The 12,320-nt window shown below is 37.5% G+C and overlaps 1 protein-coding gene across 1 annotated transcript in view; it reads right to left on the reverse strand.

Moving 5' to 3' along the window:
* Positions 1–12,320, reverse strand: part of LOC145983626 (uncharacterized) — a 29,763-nt gene that overhangs the window by 11,864 nt on the left and 5,579 nt on the right. Inside the window, exon 2 of the mRNA XM_083116689.1 lies at positions 8,709–8,810. Coding sequence (XP_082972815.1) covers positions 8,709–8,810 — 102 coding nt within the window. The remainder of the gene's footprint in view (positions 1–8,708; positions 8,811–12,320) is intronic.

Below are 12,320 nucleotides of genomic sequence, written 5' to 3' on the forward strand. Positions count from 1 at the left end.
GAGTCCCAAGTTCAATGCACAATGGAGGCACATCTCACTTTAAACTGCAGGTCTAATCCCAATTAGCCTACTTCATGGACATGTGCAGGATTTTTCCAGGGTGGGGCAAGCAAAGGTAATTTTTTTCTGGGAGGGGGGCAAAGGAGGCATATTTTTACCCATAATGGTGATGCCCATAAAAAACAACACTATTTCAGTCTGAAATTATCATGTTCCTTCAATGTATTTATAATACTTAACATAAATTAGTGTGGCTGAAATTAAATTATTTGTGAAATATATAATTTTGAGGTGGACATTCATTTTCCACGGGGAGGGGGCATGGCTCCCCTTGCCCTCTTCCGGAATTCCATGGCCTACCTGTGCATAAAGTGGACATAAAAAAATTCAAACCCAACTTGTGAAGTGTTCTATTAAGGTAAATTTCTGTAAATTGGCTGATGCCAATACATCAAAATGGAGATATATCAGGCTGCATGAAAAAAACGCCAAAAAAAACAGGGTTGAGGTTAAAAGTCAATTTAATGATACAGATGACAGCTTTACTACTATGCTATTGGAAAGGGCCAAATTTAGAGATAAAAGGGGGGGCTCATAAATAAATCAGTGCAAAAGCTGTGTAATGGTACCAAAACATATAGAAAAGCAACAGACAAACTAGAGAAGCCTCACCACAGGACATTTTCTTGCGTCTGACCACTGTACATAAATATGTTATATTGAATGTTTGTGTTTTTTGGAGGATATGATATATTCAGTTTTCAGTGAAAATTGAATATTTGCATGGTTTCTACACACACACACACACACACACACACACACACACATGCATTACTAGCATCATATGTGTAGTGAATGATCATCAATGCTAATGCACTTTTACTTTGGAAGCAAATTCAAGGTGACAGCAATGCACTATGGTGCAACAGGCAGACATTGACATGGAACCCCTGCTGATCAACATCTATTTGCACGGCACACAGTAAAGGCTGAATCTCGCTCTGTAGTAAATAAACAGACTTTTCAATTCAATTCAATTCAAATTAACTGCAATGTAAACACATATTTGGTACTGTCACTCATAACACTTTATTATCCTTTTCACATCCTACATCTTGACCAAAATGTTCAACATCACCTAAAACCCACCCTCTGGACAGGGGTAACATTCACATCCCCTGAGAATATGGCATGTTCACCACTGATAATACTCACAGCTCTGTCAAAATGTATCTTTTGTGAAAGTGACATTTATTTCAATGTTACAACTTGTAACAATCTATCCTTAAAATATAAGGCATTGTTTCATTTCTACCACGCATGTGTGTGTGTGGGGGGGGGGGTGTATGCATGTGAATACAAGCAATTACACCCTATTTAGAAATGAGATATTTTCATCCTTACACAGAAGATGAAATTATATAAATGTCTATATGAACTTTGATTTATGAAAGAACTAATTTTGGTTCCACTACAAAACCATCAATAATCCTAACGCACATACTGTATGTATATTAATGAATAACTGAGAATACAATTTTATGGTTTCCACAGGAAAACATTCTAGAGAGAATTTTATGTTTCAAATACACTCCAATGTACTCTCAGACATTCGTGGCTGACATATAATGAAAAAAACTGAATACACATTTGATATCCACACACATATACATACACACCAAATTACATCATGTTTTATTCATGTTAATCATGCTACTAAATCTCACAATTTCATTTCAACTTTTAATATGCTACTAAAGTGAAATATTTTTATACGGTTTTACCACTTGCTGTATCACCTCCAAAAGAGCACAAGCAGCGACATGCACTGAGGAGTAGCAAGTTTAGCAGTGATAGATCAATCAATTTCATATGTCTAATTATTTTCAAATCACAATACTTACTGTCTTCTCGAAGCCACAGTTCATATGCAACACTATTTTTCAAGTGCTTTTTAGGGCCTCCCCGATGGCCTAGTGGTTGCACTGTCACCTTATAATCAAGGGGTTCTGGGTTTGATACCCACTAGAGGCACATAGTGGTTTGGATCCCACTTTAAACTGTAGGTCCAGTCCCAATTAGCCTTACTGTGCATAAAGTGGACTTAAAACACTAACTTAACTCAACTCAACCTCAAGTGCTTTTTAACCCTCAGTACAGATGAAACCAGAAGAGAGGCCTCTCCTCTTACAGAAGGGAGTTAGAAATACTTCATTACTCCAGTATTGTGATTAAAGCTTGAGGGAAGGAAGGTTGTTTCAGACAAGGCCATCACTATCCTGAAACATGGAGCCTTAGGTGTAGGCAGGCAATACATGCAAACTTGTTTCTGTGAGTTCTCTTGGAATCTTGTCAGACATTAACTGGGTAATTACGGAAGAATTTTATGTGTTACTCCCTATGTGTCTGTGTGTGTGTTTATGTGTGTGCACATGGGCTGTTTTTAAATTGGATGTATTTTTATTGCTCCCATCAATTAAATGCAGTCATCGGAATGAACCAGGTCAACAATGAATATATGAAAGAAACATTAAAAATTTCAAAATTCCAGATATGACTAGCTTCTTTACTCTTGTCACTGCACATATATTCTTTGGATATTGCATCTCATTAAAAATGTATCAATAGTTTTTTTTTTCCTAAGCAAACAAACTTAAGATTTCCTGTGTTTCCTTGTTTGACTTGTTGATTTAAGTCCACTTCATGCACAGATATTCTGATCAGGATTGGACCTACAGTTTAAGGTGGGATCCAAACCACTGTGCAATGTGCCTCCACCGGGTATAGAACCTAGGACCCCTTGATTACAAGATGATGAAGTTACCACTATGACATCGGGGAGGAAAGATTTTTTGTGTAAAAAATATAAAATAAATATGTAAGAAATATGGTAGTTGCATCTCAATTGTATTTGGATTTTTTTGTTATTTACAAAACTTTTGGCTAGTCACAACAATGAGGGGGTGAGTGAAGAATGAATGAAACTGATGAAGGGATGCTCATATGGAACACCCATGCCTAGGTCACGAATCAAACTCTGGAACTTTAATGGCAATATTAAAAATCGACTGCACAACGAGCGTCACATTACACATGGCTATGTGGAACTATGATGACAAGATATATTAATGAGGCCAAGAACACATTCAATTGTCAGGTCAGAACCATGTGTCATACAATACAGGTGGAATTGTTGTTGATTGACGTGGATTGTTAATCTGCCTAAACTCTTAAAATGTTCTAATCTCAGGTTATCTGTTCAAATCATTATTTCACTATTGCTGGCCTCCATGACAGAGTGATTGACACACTGCTTGATGGACACACAGGGACCCTATGTTCGAACCTTGGGTAATACTTAAAGATCTTATTGTGTTATTCATCTATTTCATCATTCTATTGTTCATATTCGTAATTGAAATTAACCAAGAAAGGTAGAGAATGGTCATAAAATAAAGATAATACATCACTATCACTTGCTGAATACAATGACATTCTTTGCTGTTTCTATACTTGTTTTAGAGCTAATGACAACCACAATAACAAAATAACGAAGAAACAAACAGCCAATATACATCAACGGAGTACGTAAATATATATCTTTGGAATAAATTGTCAGCTCAGAAGCTGGTTTCTTTTGAGCTCAAAATGACAAAAAGAAATAAAAATATTCCTATGACCAAATGTCCTCAGAACGAAACACTGTGTTACTTCTTTGAAGACTCGTGGCTAACATTGCTTGTTCTCTCTGGTTGCTGATGACCTTGAGGGCTGTGCAGCTCTCTCCCCCACTTTGAGTATTTACGGTGCAGTGTTTCCAATTAAATATCATGTTCCTTTCTTCTTTGGGTGTAATAAGAGGTGAGGCCTTTCATTTGATTTTGAGTATACAATCAGCAGGCAGGCTGGAAGGAGCTACTCCAGCAGGTTTTTTGACTGCCTCACCAGTTTCAGGTAGAAGCTGCGGTGGAAAGAAAAGGGGAAGATTTCTGTTTTAATTCCCCCTCTCCCTTGCCTCCAACTGGCCAGGCAGTTCAATGGTTGAAAGCTCATGGTTTCAACTAAACCAATCTATCACCATCTATTGCTTTCCCTCAATTCCCTTTCATTTCATCCGATAAACTCAGGAGAGTACTTCCAATATTTACACCACAAATTTTACACATTGTGTATATGCATAATAGCACATGGTTTCAAGTGTTATTTTCATGAAATGAGATAGTAAGTATTTGGTGTGCAAACAAATTACTGGAAACAGTTCCTTTTTTTCCAATAGAAATGTAATTATAAAAAGTAAAAAGTGACAAAAACCTCTATTGTTCATTTTAGTTGTATTATCTTTAAATACACAAATTTCTTGCCCACAAGTACGAGAGCTAATAAATACATTTTGATAAGCCTAAGAATCTGAAATATGGGTATTTGTAGTAGTGAGGGGATGGTGTATTGTACATGGTCTGTGGTAAATAATGGAATACATTTCCAGTGAAAAACTGCAAAAAAAGCAAATTTCACAAAACCTCCTCTGTTTTCTTGCTGTGCTAATTTACATTTTTGCCATTTTACATCAGATTTCTGGTTTTTGAATTTCAAATGCAATGTGAGAATAAAAATGGCTAACAAACTCATGGTAGTGATGAGGGGCAGTCATTAACATGGAATTTGAACTCAAGGTCTTTCTTCAATGTGCTCATTGTTTTCAAAGAGCACTTTCTGAAAATTACTTTCTTGTCTCTTTCTGTCTGTGGGCTTCCATGCATAGGCTCAACCAGAAAGTTTTTAAAGAAGGTCAGGCTGCTGAATAAGTATTTTGAATGTCAACATTAGTAGAAAATGGGGCAAAATAATTACAATTAGTTTTCTTTTGTAAGAAAATTAAGTCCAAAGGAGAATTTATAACCACCATAACACCCCTTTCCAGTTTGTTTGTTTATTTAGCATCTCTGTTACATATATTTAATTGTGACAGTAAGGTCTTATCTGCTACAACATTAGATGCAAAGCATGTTTAACTCTCATAATTAATTAATACATGAAACTTCATAGGGGATTCACATATTTGAAGATACATCAAATTCAGATTTCGTGCTAAATTATCACTTCCTCGAAATAGCTAAATTCTTTCTTTTGCATCTAAACAACACTGCAATCTATAACATATTGGTTACGTGCGTGTTACTCACTATCTATAAACAAAAATACGTTAGAGTATTCAAAATGGTCTACTTACGCAAGTGAGTATGTATTCTTACGTGGACGACGTTTCGGAAGCTTTACTGCTTCCTTCCTCAGGTTGTCGTTTTCAGTTCGGAATATCAAGCCATGTCAGAGAAGTGTCATGTAAGGATACTGGGTGAAAGGTTCGGGTTAAAAACACTTCATAGTGCTTGACCTATACAGAATTAAAACCACTTTGCTAAAAAACCCTTAAAACTCACAATAAAACATGTAAAAACCACCGCTACGGTAAACTGGAGTGGCCGTTGAGAGCCTAAACTCCCTGTCAAGGTGAAGCGAGCGGGCAGATGGCGCCGCGCAGCGGAGTGGTACTTCCCCTCCCACGAGAGATCCCTCCCCTCTCTTTTTCTTCCCCTCGTCACCAATCCAAGGAGAATTCCCGTTCCACCTCGGCTGCTTTCCTTACTTCCGATGTGACATGGAAGCCCATCGGGGCCCTTTTATTATTCAAATTGTCCCACTTTTTAAAAAAGCTAATCCATACGTCATCTAAATTGCCCTCGTCCCGGTTCAGTTTATTTCTGTGTCCCGCGCATATCAATGCCGTTTCGTACACGTTCCTATCCAATTTACTATTACTTTTTTTGATAACCTCTCTTTTTATTATTCTATGCCCACTGTTTATTATATGCTCTGCAAGCCCCGTTTTTGGATCCCTTTCTTTGATGTTCTTATCATGTTCGCCCCATCTAATACGCATGCTCCGGCCGGTTTGTCCAATATATTCCATCCCGCAATTGCATTCAATCCTATACACTCCTTTTTGTTCATCAGGGTTATCTCGAATTTTTACCCCCCTCTTATAATCCGTGAAATGCTTTTCAATATTTCTAGGTGCTCTCGTCCCGCATTTCACACCATACTTTTTCACTGTTTTTTCAATTTTCTCAGTGAGCCCTTTACAGTACGGTATCCCAACATAGTTAACTTTATTATCCAACCCTCCCTCCTCTTTTTCCTCCTTTTCTAATCTGCTATCAGAATCGGGGTTCCCCTTTGAAATATTCTTCCTTGCTCTCCTAGCTAACACGTTCATTTCATATTCGGAAAATCCATTCTTCATTCCTACCTCTATTATCCACGATATTTCCTTTTCTTTTTCTACGGCATTATTGCATAACCTCTCAGCCCTTATGAAAAAGTTTAAATAAACATTCGATTTGACCCTACTTGAATGTTCCGATGCCTTATTAATATAAAGACTGCCTGCCAGGGGTTTGTGAAACACCCCTGTCTTTATCCCCTTTTCAGTTTTGGTAATACTTAGGTCCAGGTAGTTGATTTTACCTTCCACCGAATTCTCCCTAGTGAAGCTTATTCTGTCCTCTTGTTTTCCTAACTCCACAAAAACAGTGTTAAGATCTTTTTCTTTTCCAACTACAAGGATATCGTCCACATACCTACAGTAATATTTTATGTCTACTCCCACCCTTTCCATAACCGCTTTTTCTAAGTAATGCAAGAAAATGTTTGCCGCAAAACCCGATATCGGGTTGCCCATCGCTAACCCTTCTTTCTGTCGAAAAATCTTATCGTTTACGCGGAAATAATTGTACCCGGTTACAAGAAAAAACCACCTGACATATTCCCATGCTACTAATATATCCACGCCATGGTCTAGTAGCCATCTTTGAAGGCAGTCACCGGCTTTCTCTCTCGGTACACTAGGGTACAAATTTGTTACATCAAAGCTGCTAATTTGGTCATCCCTCCCGATTTCTAAATTTTCAATTGACTTTTTTAACTCAAAGGAGTTTTTAACGCTATACTGGGTGTTAACATTAATCTTCTTCATTCTTTTAATTAATTCCTTTGCCAACCCATACCCTGGGTGTTCATAGGTGGGGATTATTGGTCTAAGTGGGATCAGTGCCTTGTGCGTTTTTGGAATGCCGAATGCTGAGGGGATATTCCCCTCCTTCACTTCATTAATGAGCTTTTACTTTTCCCCGCTGCCTAAGGTTATGCTGGTTTCTATCCCACGTCTAATCTCATTTCTAATTTTACTAATTGGGTTCCCATTAACCATTTCGAAATCATTATTTAGAAAGCATTCTTCTAACTTACTTTGATATACGCCTTTTTCTATTACTACCATCTTATTTTCTTTGTCAGTGAAAAAGTATGGTGTGAAATGCGGGACGAGAGCACCTAGAAATATTGAAAAGCATTTCACGGATTATAAGAGGGGGGGGGGTAAAAATTCGAGATAACCCTGATGAACAAAAAGGGGTGTATAGGATTGAATGCAATTGCGGGATGGAATATATTGGACAAACCGGCCGGAGCATGCGTATTAGATGGGGCGAACATGATAAGAACATCAAAGAAAGGGATCCGATAACGGGGCTTGCAGAGCATATAATAAACAGTGGGCATAGAATAATAAAAAGAGAGGTTATCAAAAAAAAGTAATAGTAAATTGGATAGGAACGTGTACGAAACGGCATTGATATGCGCGGGACACAGAAATAAACTGAACCGGGACGAGGGCAATTTAGATGACGTATGGATTAGCTTTTTTAAAAAGTGGGACAATTTGAATAATAAAAGGGCCCCGATGGGCTTCCATGTCACATCGGAAGTAAGGAAAGCAGCCGAGGTGGAACGGGAATTCTCCTTGGATTGGTGACGAGGGGAAGAAAAAGAGAGGGGAGGGATCTCTCGTGGGAGGGGAAGTACCACTCCGCTGCGCGGCGCCATCTGCCCGCTCGCTTCACCTTGACAGGGAGTTTAGGCTCTCAACGGCCACTCCAGTTTACCGTAGCGGTGGTTTTTACATGTTTTATTGTGAGTTTTAAGGGTTTTTTAGCAAAGTGGTTTTAATTCTGTATAGGTCAAGCACTATGAAGTGTTTTTAACCCGAACCTTTCACCCAGTATCCTTACATGACACTTCTCTGACATGGCTTGATATTCCGAGCTGAAAACGACAACCTGAGGAAGGAAGCAGTAAAGCTTCCGAAACGTCGTCCACGTAAGAATACATACTCACTTGCGTAAGTAGACCAATTTGAATACTCTAACGTATTTTTGTTTACTGCAATCTATGCATTTGGGTGTGTGAGCAGAGGGGAAGGGGGTGCATGATGATTTAAAGATTACCCATAATCAGTTGCTACCTCAAGTACCTATGTCACCGCACATCACAAAGCACAAGTGTTCAAGATAGAATATGCATGTCATTTCTAAGCCAGTCATTCTTGTAGTTCATTTTTTTGAACAAGAATGCAAGTATAGCAATAATATATCTCAAATAGAGGGGCTCAGAGGAAGAGTAGAGGACACTGCAGTATGAGAAATCCCATGATAACAGTACATAATTTAAGCATAAGGAACATATATGAAAAATGAGACAGCATTACCTCCTACTCAATTGCAACAGAAATATATAGCTCCTTCTACTGCTACACTGATGCATTTAGCGACTACAATAGTGAGCCAAATTACAAAAGGATTAGAATTACTAACCATGAATCATAATCCTCGTAGTACTCTGTAAGGTAAGTGATCTTTGGTTCTTTCGGCTTCAACTCTGTAAAGACGTATCCTCCTACCCATTCTTCACCATAGCTGAAAATAAAAGTATCACTGTTCACAAATTCTTCTAGCAGAATTCAATTAATACACACACATGAAATATATATATATATATTAAAGCAAGAAAATAGAACATGTCCATAAAAATGAAAAAGAGTACTTGTAGGTGGTAGAATTATAGATTTTCCTTCCAATGTTTCCAGTTCCTTCTTCAGGGATGTGCAGGAATTAAGACATCAAAATATTAAAATTGTTCAAAATGGGTAAAAAGAGAAAACAGAATCATTCTGGCCCCACAATAAAAGTCAGACTGATAAGACAAGTCAAAGGTCCTATCAGTAGTGTCCAGATTTCCTGCTTCAAATGGGAAGTAAAACTACCTGAGCAACATAGAACCACATCTTCTGCTTTCCCCTCTCCTCTGCTCTTCTCTCATTTCCTCTACCTCAAGGGAGTGTGGAAAGGTTGGGAAATTGTATTCCTGTGTGGAGGATTATTACTGTTTTTTACATCAAACCATATCTGTCGTAAAACACCACAATTGCAATACATTTTTTTAATTTTCTTTGGTTCCATGCCCATCCAGGATCTGGGATCTGCCTTTTAATTAATTTCTACTGTAAAGCCTTTAATGCCATATTGAATGCCCAAAGCCATATACTTGCAGAGTCTCAGTCCTTGAATTGCCTTCCAAAGAGCATATCCACAAAATATTCCTTCAAAACTCCTGCATTTGATACAGATTTTTCAAATAAAAGGATGTTTCAGACCAAAGTGACAAGTAATAAGTATTTATGGCAAACAAAATGTCAAAATTTTGGTATAAAAACTGGGCACATTTCAGGAGTAAAAGCATTATAAATAATGGCATTTTGGTGTTAAAATTATGAATAAACTCCTAAATTTGATTTAAAAACTATACTTATTACACAAAACAAACATTTCCCTTCTAGTAGTATATTTATGTAGTAATCAGATAATTAAGTTCATTCCAGTGCAAAGGAGTCCATTTTCACTTCTCAAATATTTACAGCAGAATTAATTAATTTTCTGGGATTCTCATAACTCAAAGGATAACTCAGACTTCAGAAAGCGTCCTGTCAGTAAATAAACTGTAAATTTGATGTTTAAGAGTTTATTTCGCATTTTGCAGCTCATTTTGCATTATTTCGTGACAATATATGGTAGGAAAATGCACCTCACACATTTCAAAAACATGAAAATGAATATTGCAATGTGTCATTTCACATTTTCATCAAAAACTATATATTCATGCCTCTAGTAATAAGCGATACAAGACGTGGCTGTTTTAAAGCAAAGTGACAAGTGGCAAAACCACCAATTGCATGCTCAGTAATTGGTACTATCCTTCCAGTCTATAAAAAAGCATTCACTGCATATGTGTGACTGACATAACTAGATGACTCAAATCCCACTATTAAGGAAGCTGCCAAGTTTAAGTGACAGGTGTAGCTTATGTCACTCCAGTATGAAAGGTTGCATTTATTTCTTATGGTTTGTTTGATATAATTGGAGTATGGCCAGATGCTCACATAATATGGATAGATTGGATCGAAGAAAACTCAACAGATTTCAGCTCCAAGATCAAATGTATTTGATAATTTCTGGCATCAATGCTGTAAGAAGATGTGGGTAAGAGCATGTTGGGCTTTGATCAATGATGAGTGTTTTCTCTGTGTGACCACTGCAGTGTTAATAAGGAATCAGAAATTTATCTAAAATCAAGTTGTATGTAAGTTATTCTTCAGTTTATATCATATTAGTTAATATTATAAAAGTATTATCACAAGCATTGGGTTTTAACAGTGGAAATGCTGTTGACCCTAGCAATTCTGTATTGGAACAAATTATGCTGCTGGTGCCATTATTCCAGCAGGTGAAACAATGTATGCTTGAAGTTGAGAATTTGGACATGGGAGATGTGAGTGACCATGAAGTTCTTGCATTGTTCTGATATTTTTTAAATCTATGAAATCTTCAATGCATATTGTCAATGGAGCTGTTCACAGCCAAAATTTTCCGGTGGCAGTGCCAGCATATTTGTATCCTTAGAGAAATTAGTTTGTCATTTTGTAGCCCTAAGCTTTACTCTGGACCAAGATTGAGTGGGTATTCAAACCTTACTTTCACAAACGTTAAGAGTTTCTGATTTAAATCCCTATTAAAACTGCTGATCTCCATGGAAAAGTGGTTAGCCCAGCATGTTACGTTGCCAGGGGTCCAATGTTTGGATCCTGGACCAGGCATGGGTGTTCTTTGTGAGTGTTCCTTCATCAATTTCATCATATCATAATTCATCCTCACCTTTGCAATTAGCCAAAAGTGGCAGGTAAGTAAAATAGACCAAATCAATCCCATTTAAAACTATGTTTCATAAAACTTCCAGATAACATAATAAATCATAAGTTTCTGAAAATAGCAGTTTTGTGTAGCTAATAATTAATATATTGTCCCACACTGTGGCTGTGCAATCTAAGGTGTCAGGCATTGGGCTTGGGCAATAGCACCACAAATTTTCTCCAGAGATTTTGGCCAGTGTATGGGAGTGGTGACCACTCACCATCACGAGGAAACTGAGGAGCTATAAATGAGTAGTGAAACCTGGTCATGAAAACCTACAACAACTGGGGATTTATCGTCCTGACTACAGGTCAACCTGTAACTGATTAGATGATCCCCACCTATGCTGTGGCCATGGGCGTCTGGAAGGGGGTGCCATGCCCCCCCCTTGAAAATGAAAGTCAACCAAAAAATATGTATTTCACACATATAATTTCATTTTAGCCACAATAATATGTGTTAATTATTGCATGAACACCATAAATTCAAATTTAAGCAAAGGTTTTTAGGGAACAACACTATTTTTGGGAAAAAATTGTCTTCGTTTGCCCCCCTGGAAAAATACCTTCCTTGCCCCTCCCTGGAAAAAATCCTGTGGACGTCCATGGCTGTGGCATGTGGGAATGAGGCCGGCAGTCAGTAGGTAGGCCTTGGAACCGACGGACTGTTGCATCATGGACTCAAAAGAATTAATAATATGTTAAAGTGTAATGGCAGTGTAGCTCAAATGGACTAAATGGCATATGTCTATGCATAAATAACACTAATCTTGGTGTCATTTGTGTTGTTACCAGCTGCCATGGGTTCACAATATAAAATTTAAAGTGTACACTGCACTGCACCTTAAGTTCTATCTAGTTGCAAGTATGCATAAATCAAAGGCAAGTGTCAGATTTGGAGTATCTCTTGAAATAATTCAGAAAAAATGTATTAAGTGTTGCATACATATTACACTTATTATTACACTCTGTGTCTCCCCAATAATTAAATAATCAGGTATTTTTTCTTATTTATATTTGCGTTGCATAATCAGATCCATTATACCGGGCGTTTCATAAATAATTAATACCGTGTGACTTCTTTTTGTGGGGTTTCATCAAAGACAGGGTATTCTTCTCACTGATGCTGTGTGCTATTGCAGCCCTAAGGGAGTGCATCACAACCATAGACACTATTGAGAGG

This window comes from Lepisma saccharinum, chromosome 2, assembly GCF_977018435.1.
Source record: "Lepisma saccharinum chromosome 2, izLepSacc3.1, whole genome shotgun sequence".
Lineage (NCBI taxonomy): Eukaryota > Metazoa > Arthropoda > Insecta > Zygentoma > Lepismatidae > Lepisma > Lepisma saccharinum.